Source organism: Scylla paramamosain, chromosome 17 (assembly GCF_035594125.1).
Source record: "Scylla paramamosain isolate STU-SP2022 chromosome 17, ASM3559412v1, whole genome shotgun sequence".
Lineage (NCBI taxonomy): Eukaryota > Metazoa > Arthropoda > Malacostraca > Decapoda > Portunidae > Scylla > Scylla paramamosain.
The window spans coordinates 7,756,147-7,771,431 of NC_087167.1; the positions used below are offsets into that span (position 1 = coordinate 7,756,147).

A 15,285-nucleotide genomic window follows, 5' to 3' on the forward strand; every position below is an offset into this window, starting at 1 on the left:
AGTGACTTACTTGAGGAGTGCTGCATCACAAGGCTCCGAGGTACTTAACATAATAAAACTGCCAATATAGTCCATGACTTTTATTAAACAAATAAAGCCCAAGCTAGAGGGGGTGGAAGCTGGCCCTAGCAGAAGGTTGTCTGGCAACAGCACACCAATGGCAGCCACCACACATCACCTCTGAGAGCCAGTAACTTCACTGCCCCTCCCCACTATTCACAGTGCCCCTTACTCATAAATCCAGGTCTCGTTGGACTGGGTCCAGCTGAAGAGTTCCTCTGGCTTGAACCACAGAGCCACCTCCTTGTTGGCAGATTCTACAGAATCTGAACCATGGATGATATTCCTGTGGACAATTAACAATCACAGCAATTACAATAACAAACCATACTAACCATACATTAAAAGCAGCACTTTTTCAAAGCAAGGTAACTTGTTATATTAGGCACCATTACCAATTAGCAATAAAAAAATATCACTCATTCTTTCCTGGTACTTTATTTGCACAGCATGTTTTCCCATTTGCTATGTAGGTTCCAAAATTATGCTGCTGAGGTAAGTGAACAATGTTCTAATATCCAATAATTCATAGGCAGAGCCTGAAGATGCAAGGCATACAGTATGTGTGTATTCCTTTTGTGATGAAGATAACTAATAGAGCATGGGGAGGCCAGAAATTCTTTAATTCTTCGTTTGGCAGAATCTTTCCCATGATGTGCAGGAAAAGGAGCTGGTTGTGTTATAACCCAAAGCATGTCCCTTTATGTAGCCCACAACACAAAGAATGTGATGGCAATATTTTTCAGCTCAGCTATGGAATGCTTTATTCACTTCAATGGATCTGATTCATCTCTGCTACACCATACTAGGCCTTTCCTATATCTGATGCAAGCTAAATTTCTGAGAGAATCTCAGAGCCACGTCCCACACATTGACAGCTGCTTATCATTTAGACCCATTACGTCAATATTTCTTTGCACACCTTTATTGCATCAAACTGCATTGAAATCATCTACCCATCTCCTTGTGCCTTGCCTTGAGCCTTACATTACTCTCACATCTCATAGTCATCACCAATATTTCTACATGTCCAAACCAGTTCAACATTCCCTGCTCTGCTCAAACAGTTCTCTTAATTCTTTTCCACTCTGACCTCCACAATATCATTCACGTAAATATCACATCATTCATCACAGCTGTACTCAAGTAAGAAAACATTCACTAATGTTACTTCCCACTCAAATACATCCACTGCTATTCACTCCTCTAATATTGCACTACTTAGCCCTTACAATCCAAATATCATTCACACATCATTCATCACAGCTGTACTCAAGTAAGAAACTTACTTCCCACTCAAATACATCCACTGCTATTCACTCCTCTAATATTGCACCACTTAGCCCTTACAATCCAAATATCATTCACACATCAAATCTCTATACATTCTGTGATGGGTTTAATTCCATGAATACCTCATAAAACACTTACCTTCAGCCAAATACTTTTCACACACTTCCCAGCCAGCCAATACCTGATCCATGCAATCCCTCTCTTTCCTAAAAAACAAACTCCTTACAACACAACTCAACAACTCACAACTCTGCATTCCCTCTTCAAGAATGTTTTACCATACACTTGTAAAATTAAAACATTTATACCATTCATAATAAGAAACTAAATAAGATCACATCAGGGAGGTGCCATTGAAAAAAACTAAACCTCCCAACCTTCAACCAAAATCAGAACCAGCAGCCCTTCTTATGCCCTCAAAGTGCAAGAGGAGGCTCTGGGAGGAATGCTTTCCTCCCCCAACCCTCCCCTGCCACATTTATTGAATTTTACCATCCCTTCACTTATCCTTCCACCCACAAACCCCTTCAGCACATCATATTACATCAAACATATTATTCATCTAACAAGTCTATCTACCAGGCTGGCAATCCCACATAGGGTGGCATAAAGCATCACACACACACACACACACACTCATTCACACTCATAGTCCCATCAATGCCCAACGGAAAGGGATAGTCTTGTGGACCACTGCACTACATCCCAGCTTAGGTATAGCACAGCTGGCCACATACATTCATAGCAAGGCTCAACAGCATACACTACCCCTTCATAATAAGACTTCCCTACCCTGCAACTATTCCACTCCTGAGACCACTGCAAATATAAGGTATTTCCTATGGAATGCCCCACAACCTAACTGGGTCAATATGCCAATGGGTCCTGCTAAGTGCACCCATGCCCCCTCGTTAAATTATAATAAGCTATGTATTTTTCCTAGAAAGTAAAATTATTATCATTACTTTTTTTAATAAGTTTTCACAAATAATTCTTAGCCTGAAGGTCTCTGAGAAGAAACATAACACTGCAGTAGCTCTGAAGGCAAAACCAAGAAAAAACTTAATTGTAAATAAAAACTAAAAATATGAAGCAAAAGGCAGTAGGGAAGTTCATGTTCATGTGGTTCAGTTGGTTTTGCCTTTAGTAAATTTTTGGTTTGCTGTCTGTTCTGAAATATACAGTAGTCTATTTTGTATTATAATCATTCAATCAACCTTAAATGAAGGCAGTGCATTTTAATCAGAATCAGCAGGTTTCCAAACCAGACCAGGTTTTGACTTTCCAGTGCCAAACGCTTGGCTCACTAGTGCCGCAGTGTCCCTTAGGGAGGTGGCCCAATGTATCAAATTAATGTTTTGAGGGTGATGAACCATGACTAATTATCAGCCATATGACAACAAGAGGATCAGCATTTCTAATAAATCATTTCAATCTAGCAAATTTTTATTTACAAGATATGCATGAACTGCATTATTACTGCATTGTGAATCTAGAAATTGCATTATAATAAAATAACTGAGCAGTTAAACTAGCTGTACTGAGTACATGAATATAAATTTTAATTTCTCCTATTCAAATACAGAAAATAGTTCTGTATTATGGTACATTTTCTGATGAGGAGTGGTGGTTCCAGTTTTATCAGATATTCAATCTTATTTGTCAATATTTTTACTGAACAGCACAACTAGAAAACATTACAAGATGAACAGTACCAAAGCAACCCATGACAAGTCTTCAAATGTGCTAAACTAACATAATATTCTAAAAATGGAGCTTACCTTCCAACTTCAATACAGAAGTCTCCACGAATAGTGCCAGGCTTTGAGTCAGCAGGCCTGGTCTCTCCCATCATGGTGCGGGCAGTCTTCACAACACCAGTGCCCTCCCAGCACATGGCAACTAGTGGTCCAGATGACATGTATTTGCAAAGGCCAGGGTAGAAAGGCTTGTCAGCCAGGTCAGCATAATGTTTCTTCAGATGGTCTTCAGTGGCCTGCAATAATTAAATACTTTATTGTTTCATCTCTTTAAAAGGAACTTTAGCTGATTTCACATTTTCTGAATCCCTTGGAAATAGCCCTGGTCTCATTTACCTAGATTTGGAAATCTTGTTAATTTTCTGCAACCAGAAACCCTCGTTCTAACACCACAAGTAGCATTATATAACTCCTTCTGAGAGCAGGCAATCTTTTTAATAAACTTTGATTCAAGATTATTCTTAAGTTGCCTATTAACACCATCCTCCAGTGCAAATGCATCAGGTAGCATCAAAGGATGGCTCAAGCATTTATAACACAAAGCCTTTATAAGACAATCAAAGGACGGCTCAAGCATTTATAACACAAAGCCTTTATAAGACAGAGTTTAGACCATATGCTTTAGAGGTGTGTGGCCTTGGCACTCATCCCTTCAGGAATTAAACAGCTCATGCAGGGAAGCCACAGAACACCTGACTTCAGATCTCTCTAAAATTTCTGACTGGGGGCAGTGCAAACTTAGTATTGTTCAATACCTCAAAGTCCCAATTTCTTCATGTATCAACTCAACACAACCTTTCAGATAACTATTTCAGCTTCTTCAATGACACTCAACTATCTGCAATGAACATCCTCAATCTGTCTTTACTAATAATCTAAGCTGGAAACTTCACATCACTAGCTAAAACTTCTATGAATTTAAGCATTCTGAGTCATCTCTGCCAATTTTTCTCACCTCTTCAGGCTGTTAACTCTGTACAGGGGTCTTATATGTCCATGTGTGGAGTACATCTCACATGTAAGGGGGTCTTCAAGCCTACAGTGGATGATATCCTCTAACCCAGGTCACAAGGCCACTGTGACATCTTGGTTTCCCAAGTTTACCTTCTCTGGATTTACTCAGGTATCCACTTATTGACCAACATGAAGGAAAGATGAACAGCTGATGAGCTATGGGCTGACTGCCCCTGCCTGGATTTGAACTAGGGCCTGCATATTTGCTGCCAGATGCATCAGCCACTACAGCATAGCAGCACTTAAAAAATCCTGTCTATAGCACTGTGGGAATCAACCTTCCATGAATGAGCATACAGGTGCTAACAAATATTGCTCCTTTCACTTTAATCACATGCATTACCATTAATACAATGCTTGAAAGAATTACTTCATCTTTTAATGCCTAATTACCACTATTTTTTGTAAGCGGCATATGTACCTCACCTAGTAAAAAAGTAGGCAAGGGTTGCAAATTGCCACTCTTTTCTCTTGGCACTATGATTTAAACCAGATTACCAAACACTATCAGAAATCTGGCCGATTAGTGCCTAATCGTAATCTTTATTTCTATAGCAACAAGACTGAATACTAATATTAGCTATTAAGGCATATGGAGATTCATCAGAAGCTACTGCTTAATAAGCATTACTGTCACTATACAAGAAAAACTAAGAAAGGAACACTTGGGTTATAAACATGCATCCAATGGTGATGTATCAAATATAAAATTCTAGAGCCTGGTAGAAGCTCAGGTAGACACCTTTTATTCATAGTGTGGTTGTGAATAAAACTGCACACACTGAAGATAAGATGGTGAATAACATAATTTATAAGAAAAAACAAGATGTACCACAATAATGCAAATATGAAACAGCAAACTGTAAACAAAGTAAGCTTTTAAGCAGAGATGATTACAGGCAACAAGGTGCAGAGAAGTCTGTAACACAGTAGGATAACACTAATGTAAGGAGGGACGAGCGTGTTGCCATTGCCGCCACCTCCAGCCCTACCATCCAGTGAAGCTAATTTTATAAGAATGGCCTGCAACCACTGCTGCTGCTATAGACAGTGATGTGAATTTAGTGAGAAGGGCAGGCTGCAGCCGACGCTGCCATCCACAGTGAATATTCATCGCCTGCCTATGTAAACAATGGCTCAGAAGGTTTTTGATGATTGGTATAGTACTGTACCAGTTTTTATTCATTATTATATATATATATATATATATATATATATATATATATATATATATATATATATATATATATATATATATATATATATATATATATATATATATATATATATATCATTATTATTTTTTTTTTAATGAAATCTTATGTATTTGAGTGTCATAGGTTGTATAGAAATACATTATTTAAATTTCTAAGAAAACTGTCTCAGCCAGGATGGAACTGTAATCATTTTCTGCTATTGCTTTGATTAAAACAAATGAAACACATCTAACACTGGCTGGTAGTAGAACTGATTCCTTGCATTAGTGGTGACCTCTGTGTGTATGTGTGTGTGTGTGTGTGTGTGCTATAAATGCTATTTAGAAATAGAACTACACCTAATCATAACTTAAGTAATAAGCACCTGGCAATCCCCCAAAGAAACCACCATCCCTTCATATAGTGCTAATATTGCAGTTTCTGCAGATGAATTCCTGTTGTCTTTGAAGAATAGAGTCTACAGGACTCTGTAGGTCATCACTAATGTTTTCCCTACACAATGGTCAAGGGAGTCTTTAAGTGTGAGAGGACATTTGTCTCAGTTTTTTCTTGGTAGGCCAAACATTTGCTATTGCTGCATCGCATCATATCACAGGATCACACAAACCTTTTCCAAGCACAGGACACTACACTTTTTTTTAGCATAAACAATACTCGACTTGTTGCACGTTAACAGTGGCTTTTTGGCAGCACACCCTGTTGGTAATTTTAAACTCTCCCTGATGTTTAGGTTCACTGTCCTAACTCAGAGAATTTCAAATAAGTGTGGATTACTGTCCTCCAGTTCTTGAAAAATATAAAACCCTCCCAATGGGTGGGAGATCTCTTAAAAAAAAACTAACTCAACTGGATATATGGGGCAGGGTGTGAGTACCCTGGTAAACCTCTGGCTTCATTTGTCTTCACCCTTAGTACAACACTGTGGCCAGTGCTTCCCTCAGGAATCGATAGTTAAATTTATTCCCTCAAGAATTTGAATCTCTCTTCCTCTCTCTCTCTAATATACACACACACACAGGGAGAGAGAGAGAGAGAGAGAGAGAGAGAGAGAGAGAGAGAGAGAGAGAGAGAGAGAGAGAGAGAGAGAGAGAGAGAGAGAGAGAGAGAGAGAGAGAGAGAGAGAGAGAGAGAGAGAGAGAGAGAGAGAGAGAGAGAGAGAGAGAGAGAGAGAGAGGGGGATCCAGGTAAGATTGACCTTACAGGATACCCTACTTTCTCCATCTAGGTGTCGGTTATGGTGAATTTAGTCCGATCATCAATGTTTAGTGTGACAGTTTAACCCCACGTGGTGTGCCATCATGAAGAAACACTGAAAGCTCCACCTATCGGCAGTCATGGGAGAAAACTATATTTCTCAAGATTTGTAATTAAGTATATCTAGTTGGTAGTTGTCCAGTTGCATACTATTTCACATTTACCATTTGAAATTAATAATAGGAAAAAAAAAATAATAAAAAAAAAATATATATATTATATATTATATATATATATATATATATATATATATATATATATATATATATATATATATATATATATATATATATATATAAATAAAAAAATTACAGAAATAATAAAAAAAAACGTTGAGTGCACATATTATGCAAATGCTATTCAGCGACACTCTCTACAGATGCTATCTCACTGGACTGTCACCATTTCTCATTCCCTTCATAGATACACAAACACACACACACACCTTGCCCATAATCATAATTAAACTATTAAACATATTTTCTTCTTCAATTTTTACTTGGTCAGTTTCCATACCGATTTCTATGTATTATGTATAACACACTGTAATAATAATAATAATAATAATAATAAAAATAATAATAATAATAATAATAATAACAATAATAATAATAATAATAATAAACGGTTTATTATTTAGGCAGTTAACAAACTGAAAATGTACAGAGGGGGTGGGGAAATACTTAACATTAATTCTAAAGGTAAGAAGGTAAGGCTAAAGGCTAAAGGTAAGGTGAGTGTGCATGTGTGTAATGCCACTGAAAAACAAAAACCTTGGTATCAGTGCAGCCACAAAAACTAAGCTCAGGCAGAGGATAAGTATACAGGAACGTACAGAGATCAGGTACACAACATCACGAGGAGACCATCTCCACAAGCTCATGGACAGACAAAATCCACATGCTTGCCCAGCAGCACAGTCTTTAAGCTCATGCAGAGGGAAGTCCACAAGCTCACATGGATGCCACCTCCTGCTCTTCCTCTTTGGTCCAGTTACACACTAAATTGCTTCTTAAGTCACTCTCCAATCTTTTTACATCCTTAATTGTGTTTATTTTCCAGAACTTGACCACAAATGTTTTCATGAGGCTCACTGTTGTGTTCTCAATGTCTTGATCTCCTATCAGCTCCAAAACTGTCTTTCTCCTTTCTCATCTCCTGTTCTCCTCTTCCAATGATTCCTACTTTTTTTTTTATCCAACTTGTGCCTTTGTTTCTTTTTTACCACATAATTTATATTGAAGTTCCCTAATATCTCCATTATAGGTCCACAAGCTCATGAAGAGATCAAGTCTGCAAGGATATGTGGAAGACAAGTCTACAAGCTCACACAGAGGCTAAGTCCATAAACTCATGAAGATGCTAAGTCCAAAAGCTTGTGCAGAAACCAAGTCCACACACTCACAATGAGACTAAGCCCAAAATATCACAGCCATTATATCCTAAATCCTTCTCTGCATGTTTACTTTAGTTACTGCTGCTCAATACTATCCAAGAAAATTTCCATGCCTTAATTTATGTCAAACGATCTCTATCAAATTTTTATTATGTATCAGTGTCCAAATATTATTTATAACCATTAAATATATGTACACTAAGTTGTTTTACATTGTAAGAGAAGCTTGTACAGATATTCTGCAGTCATGTGTTTGAGTCCTTCTCAGGCTTGTCTTAAAACTGTTAGATGTTTCTGCCTTACAATCTCATGGCCCTGAACAAAGATAAAGATGATGGTTCTACTCATGTGGACATGGTGTGAGGCATTTGAGCTGCCAAGAGGTCTTCCTGCTGACACAACCACAGCGTAGGCTGACTCTCTCATATGGGTGAAGAGGGTCCCTGGGTTACCAATCATCCATGTGACAAGTAGTTAGTGTCAGTACATTCCCTTTCCTGTCACTCATTGGCAACCTTTAATCTTTAACAATGGTTTCTAGTTGAGCAGCTCAAGCTGTACCAGTCTCCTCAGAACACAGCAGGTTGCTTGGAGTTTTTTTATCATGATTATTTGTGTTGCAATCATGCTATATTCAAGAACAGTCCTCTATTACCACTGCATGCAACTCCTGGAGCTTAAAGTCACTGATATACACCTTTGGCCTATGCATACCCATCAGTTCATGTGTACATCACACTTCACCCATATGGATGGTGAACAGACTTCACATAGACAAGAGAGAGCCACCATAATACATTCTAAATCATATACGGCAAGTATGACATCGTAAAATTGGTAAATAGCCCTTTAAAATTGTCTACTTTCTTGGTTTCTTAACTGCCATTCAAGCATGCATGCCGTGAGTTAGGTGTCCGGCTTAACGAAATGATCATCAGACAGTGGAGGTCATGCCTTGACGTGGGTGAAGGACAAAGCAATGAGGGCGAGAGGGCGATGTATGGGATGGTGACAGCAGCAGGAGTAGAAATGTCAGTAACAGCCCGGCTTAGCAGAGTACCGGTGGGGCTTCACATGGGCTGGCCACCACCCTGGATTCTCTAATATTGATCTCTCTCATCGCTAGGTCTGCTTTAAATGTGTGCATGCCAATCGAGAACAGCACCTGCATCAACCATATGCTAGTCCCTTTAAGTTCACCAGATTAAAGGAAATATCAATGAGAGTTCGCCAACACTTGCCTGCATAAATTTCATGCCGACCAGCTTGAATCCTTTAGCTTCAAAACGCTTGATGATTTCACCGATGAGTCCTCGCTGTACTCCATCGGGCTTGACGGCGATAAAAGTACGTTCGCGGACCATGATGGCGAGTGGAGTGAGGCGAGGGGCGAGGAAGGAGAGTAGCGCTGCGAGGCTCACCAGCATGGGGCGCCAAAGGGAGGCCGGCGAGCAGCGGCGGGCGGAGGACGAGACATGACGTGCCGAGCCTCGCCAGACACTTGAATGTGCTTGCCTCTCTAATGTAGTAGTATTGACATTAGTACGGTTATCATCATTGAATTTTGAGCATATATTTATAGAATACACCTCATTCATACGTGCAGTTCTCTACGTCGCGCAAAAATAATTGCATACATGGACACAGATTGGTCAAAGGATTCCTAATAAAAAAAAAAAAAAGTATAATATCGACATCATGAAAACAAGTCAAACAACGTCTCTCAGCCCCATTTTTATTTTTCAGCTTAATAAAACTATCTATATGTATCAACAGGTAGATATGTATGTATTCACAAGACTGAAAGAAAAATAAATAATTAACTTAATTTATGAGAAATAATGATATTCATATAAGTATTATTCTTTTTACACACACACACACACACACACACACACACACACACACACACACACACAATGTTATTAAGAAGTGAAAATCTATATGTATGTACAGAAAATATAAATATTGGCTATAACTTTATCCCGCGTCTTTCAAAACGAGTGAAAAACATTACGCGAGTTCTTTGCGTAGTACGTACATCATTCGTGTTCACTAAAATCAATCAGTAAAAATAAGAGAAAACTGTCTTTCATACAAAATTAAATGAAAAATAAAATAAAACAACAACAACAACAACAATGATAATAATAATTACGCTCAACTACTTCTGACAGTCACTCAGTGGTTATTATTATTATTGTTATTATTATTATAATAATAATTATTATTATTATTATTACTCATACATTACCATTAATATCTTTGTAAAAGTATTGTACAATGGCTGCCTTTCTCTACAACTGTCGTGGGGACAACTGGCTCGGCTGTCATTGTAGGGTCGGTGCCCGTCGGTTCCGTGGAGCAAAAGCGCTTCCACCTCGTTGCTGGTGGACGGAGAGTGCCAGTGATATAGCCTTCTTTTTTCTCCTCCGTTATCTGCTTTTTCTCTCTCCACCCCCTTCCTAGAGACTGCGGCACCATACGAGTCTCTCTCTCTCTCTCTCTCTCTCTCTCTCTCTCTCTCTCAACTTAACACTCATTCTCAGTACTCACCCTGATTTAATACATTTATAAACTTTTTTCCCTTTTTTTTGGTGCCCATGTTTACAGAGGCCACAATAATTATCTTGAGACGTGTTGATCTTTTTGGATCTTGACAACTAAAGACTCCTGCTTTCCTGGCTAGGGGTTCAATCCACGGCAATGTAAAGGCCTCTTGTGGCTAAAAATGTATTCTGCCTTCAGATAAATTCTTCACTGTTTCTACAGTATGGATTGGCCAAAGGGACTTTACATTGGTGACAACAGTGGGATCTCCATTCAGTAATATATACTCGTATGATGTAGTCATTAGTATAACATTTATATGTCTGGGCAGGGATTGCACCACTTTTCCTCTGAAGAAACAAAGCTTGAAAGGAAATAAAGTCTAATGTGTGCACAGTACAAAGAAAATTTTAACGCAAAAAGATTTATCTGAATGAAAAGAGGAGGCAGTGTGGTTACGAGATCCTTAAAATTATCCCAGGACCTGATATTTGTTATGGTCCTGTTTGGTCCCTTTTCTTCTGGTCAAGGATTCACTTTCTGGCTAATGGCCTCCCAAGGATGGTTTTATGCCAGCTCCAGATAAATTTCTTAGTGTTTCTATGTATTTTTCAAAGTGGGGAGGGAATTGCTTCTCTATTTCGTCCCTTTGCTGTGTACCTCCCTTTCTCTCATCTTCAAGCACTCTAACTATTTAAGTTGTCATTGCAATAACTACATCTTTGAACACATCATAAACATTTGTTTCTTGTCCATCTCTCATCCTAGCTTCTCAGTCTGTCACTTATCTTCTCATACTGCTCTCCAACTTTTTTCCCATCCATTCTTTCAGCAGATGACACTACTCATTTTTTCCTCTACTATTACTTTTACTATAGTCCTTCTATCTTCTAATTTTTATCCTAGCTAAAACAACATAATCTGGTACCCAACAGATCTTTCCTCAGTTTTACATCCATTAATATAAAATCAATCATACTCTTAAGCTTTTCTCTCATCCCTCCTCCTCCATGTGTGTGTGTACCTGTGGATCAATTTGTGCTAAAAAGTTGTTTGGCTGGAACAACATGTATCTACCAGGTTCTCACCATTCTCATTCACTCTACCCATCCCACTTTTCCACCATGCCTGCCATTTCCATCCTTTCTATGTTTTTACCATTCTTTCTCTCCTAAATTTTCTTAGACATACACCCCCCCCCCCATTCCACAACTTGATCTTTTCCTTTGTTTACCAAACTTACAGATGTATCTAAACATACAGATTTCATTTTCCTTACCTTCCCACTGACCATATTCCCTAGATAATTCCCATCCAATTACCTCTATATCTTTTCTACTTTCTAAAGACATTAGGAGTACATATCCATTTTCCTGCTTCCTCTCCATTCTTCTATTTATATTAGCATTTTACATAGATTTTCATGTAATCAGTCATTTCATAGTTTTTCATGGTTTTCTAGTACAATATTCTGTAATGCCCAATCTTTCCTTATGAAAAGTCTCTACTATACCTTCATTACTTACTATAACACACCAATTTTATAAATATCACTAGTGCCTATCATCAGACTAATAGACTTCTTTCCTGTGGACAAGTGGAGACCTTTCCCTGCCTTAATTTTGTCTCCCTTCCTATTGAGGATGACTGGCAGTTTGGAAGGCTAGCACGGCACTATTCTTGGAGAGACACGGGTCACCAAATAACTATATAATTGTAATCCTCCAATTACTTTAGGGGAGAAATAAGGGATTGATACAAAAGATTTTCAACATTTTATATAACTCTTCAAGGCAAAGAAGAGTGATTGGGAAAGTGACACAAATCTTCTGAACCTTCAGATGTAACATAATGCCCTAGTAGCCAAGTGGCAACACCACTCATAACAAATGATGGAGAGGAACAAGGAACAAGTTACAAGCAATAACAATAACAACAATCAAGAAGTTATAAGTGTCTAAATAATCTACACACACCTCATTACTGACAAAATTTTACAAAACATCAATGTTAATATAAAATTCCTGAACACATGAAATTTGAGAGTGGTTTGTGATTTTTGTCTTTACATTAATATCCATCTAGGATTTAAAAACCTTCAATTGGAATTGGACCAAAGAGGATAGTAACACTTAAAGAAACAATTTCCTATGTTGTCACCTCCAAAACCTTAGATACCCTTTTTTTCAAATTACCATAATTATTAACGATAGGCAGAATAGGACTTCTCATGTGATAAGTAGAATGAGAATGAATTATTTTCAACTTTTCATTACTCTGGAACATGGTATGCCAAAATTTACATTTGAGGCAACTTACTGAAGAGTGAGCAAAGCACCACACAGACCAAGAACGAGTCACATGTTTCATCGTGTTCTCTCAACATTCATCCACTTGAGTGTCAAGCCCAACACTAAAAAAAGTGAATGTCAGTAGAAATGGAAATCCTGCCTGAAGGTGTTAGTTGTTCATGTGTGTTGTAAAAATAAGAAAAGCTGGTAAATAACAGATCTGCCTCACACCTCTACTTGGTAACCATGACAACTCAAATGAAGCCAATGAATGTTGTTATTTCTTGTTAAAAAAAATTTGTAAATGACATTGTAATCTTAAACTACACATCTAGAGCTACAAACTAAATAGAGAAAGTGATTAAAAAAAAAAAAAAACTAGTTAGAGAGTTATTTTATTTTGAAAGTTGCATCTTTTTCCATTGTCTATTTCTGGTACTAAGCTTACACTTTTAATAAGAACCTCTCTCTCTCTCTCTCTCTCTCTCTGTGTGTGTGTAATTCATGACAGTCTTGGCTTTGATCTCTCTGATCGATCGCTAGCTGTTACCCTCCCAGTAGGAGTTCAGGGATCATTGAGACTAATTTATGGGTATAGCTAAGACTTAACTCACAGCTCACACCCAATTCCCTTGCTCAAGAGAGACAGTAACCACCCACTGTCAATGAAAGGTTCTTAGTGACCTGAGCAGGGTTCAAATTTATGCAGGTGAGGATGGCCCACTGAGTGACACAGTGTGTGTGTGTGTGTGTGTGTATACCAAACATGGGTTCCCTGAGTACAAAATCTGAAATTGCACAAATCCTAAAATTTTCCCAACATGGCAAACATTTGCATCTACACAAATCATGTTCACAACATGATACAGTGTTTTTCAATGAGAATAATTCCTCCATGCCAACTGCTGTGTGGATTTGTCCACTGGCCACTTTGTTCTGTTACTGGAGCCAGTATTACATATGTAACACATTCTGTGAATCAGATTCAGGTACACACAAGACAATATATGAAGAACTATAAAAAAGTAAGAGGAAAAAAAAAACTGAAGAACGAAGTGCAATGAGAAAGAATGCTTCTGCAAACTTATATTGTATACATATTGATCTATTTTTATTTTGGCCATCCTTATTCCACCATGTCTGCTAATAACCTGCCATGAGATCTCATCAGATTTCCAGCAAAAAAAAGGAAGATGCTGATTCTAAGAAAATTAAGTCATTGAGATAATGAAGTCTAGTTGGTTTGCTAAAGGCAAGTTACTAGGCCAATGAGAGAATTAACAAGAGTATTGGAGAGTCAGCCAGTATATTACACTGGATCTCAGTAATATGCTAAGATGTATACATTCTTGACAGCCCATGCATAGCATTGAAAATGTATAATGTAAATAAATACTGAAAAAAAAGTAAAAGGGAATGCATTCTGAATGGATTCCCAAATTTGTTGTACATATAATTAATCAATATGTTTATTCCAGTATGATGCAAATGGTACAGTAACATCAGGAATATCATAACTGTAAAATATTTACAAGATGGTATTAACAGAAATATTATAAAGAATATATTCATGTTCAGTTCCTGCAGTACAGTACATATGTCACTGTTGTGCATTAGTGTGATGGACAAACTTTTTAATATTTTACTTAGGTATTTGTGCTATCACAGTTTTTGTGCCCAGTGGAGATGTCTTTGGTGAGGGTTGATTGTGGTGTCCTTTATATATATATATATATATATATATATATATATATATATATATATATATATATATATATATATATATATATATATATATATATATATATATATATATATATATATATATATATATATATATATATTTATTTATTTATTTATTTAATGGTCTCTGATAAAACACTGGCAATGTATTTTGATCAACAGCTTTCAAAATTAATATTTGCTGTATGAGGAATATTTCTTTATTGCCTCAAAAATTATTCCAGAGATTTGGAACGTTAGTAAGAACTACTATCTTCCTGAGTCAGCATGTCATGTCATGTTATGGGTTGTTATAAGTGGGACTTGTATTACACTAATTTTTGTGACCACACTGATACACTCACTTGTGATGCCACAATGGACCTCAAGCTTCATAAGAGTACAAACATCAAATTTTGCATCAAACTCATGAATATGGAAATGAAGATTCTTGAAATGATGCAGTAGCTCTCTGGCAATAAAATAATGAGCTCGATAAGGTGTTTTGAATAGCACTAGCACTTCAGAAGGAACAAAATGTCACTGAAGGATAATGAGATATTAAGACAATATTAACTTGTTCATAAGTGGCAAGTTTGTGCCACTTACTGAGTTTTCACTAACCTGGCTAAAATTTCTTACTTCCCTACTCACCAAATCTGGCTCCTTAGGACTTTTCCTCTTTCCCAAGATGAAATTTAAGATGAATGGTCACCATTTTAATACCT

At 37.3% G+C, this 15,285-nt stretch overlaps 1 protein-coding gene across 1 annotated transcript; it reads right to left on the reverse strand.

Annotated features, from left to right (window-relative positions):
- Positions 1–65: 65 nt before the first annotated feature.
- LOC135108416 (nucleoside diphosphate kinase B-like) lies at positions 66–10,614 on the reverse strand. The gene is made up of 4 exons (XM_064019371.1): positions 10,551–10,614; positions 9,236–9,513; positions 3,135–3,349; positions 66–346 (listed from the first exon to the last, which is right to left on the reverse strand). Exons 1-4 carry the CDS (start codon positions 10,597–10,599, stop codon positions 229–231), a joined length of 660 nt encoding a protein of 219 aa, XP_063875441.1. The 5' UTR covers positions 10,600–10,614; the 3' UTR covers positions 66–228.
- Positions 10,615–15,285: the final 4,671 nt, after the last annotated feature.

What these genes read in the sequence shown, in the direction of transcription:
- LOC135108416 (XM_064019371.1), bottom strand. Translation starts at nt 10,599, where the DNA reads ATGGGCACCAAAAAAAAGGGAAAAAAGTTTATAAATGTATTAAATCAG. An exon ending in TATAAATGTATTAAATCAGG is followed by an intron (nt 9,514 to 10,550) that starts GTGAGTACTGAG and finishes CTACTACATTAG; the next exon opens with AGAGGCAAGCACATTCAAGT. An exon ending in TTCTGTATTGAAGTTGGAAG is followed by an intron (nt 347 to 3,134) that starts GTAAGCTCCATT and finishes AATTGTCCACAG; the next exon opens with GAATATCATCCATGGTTCAG.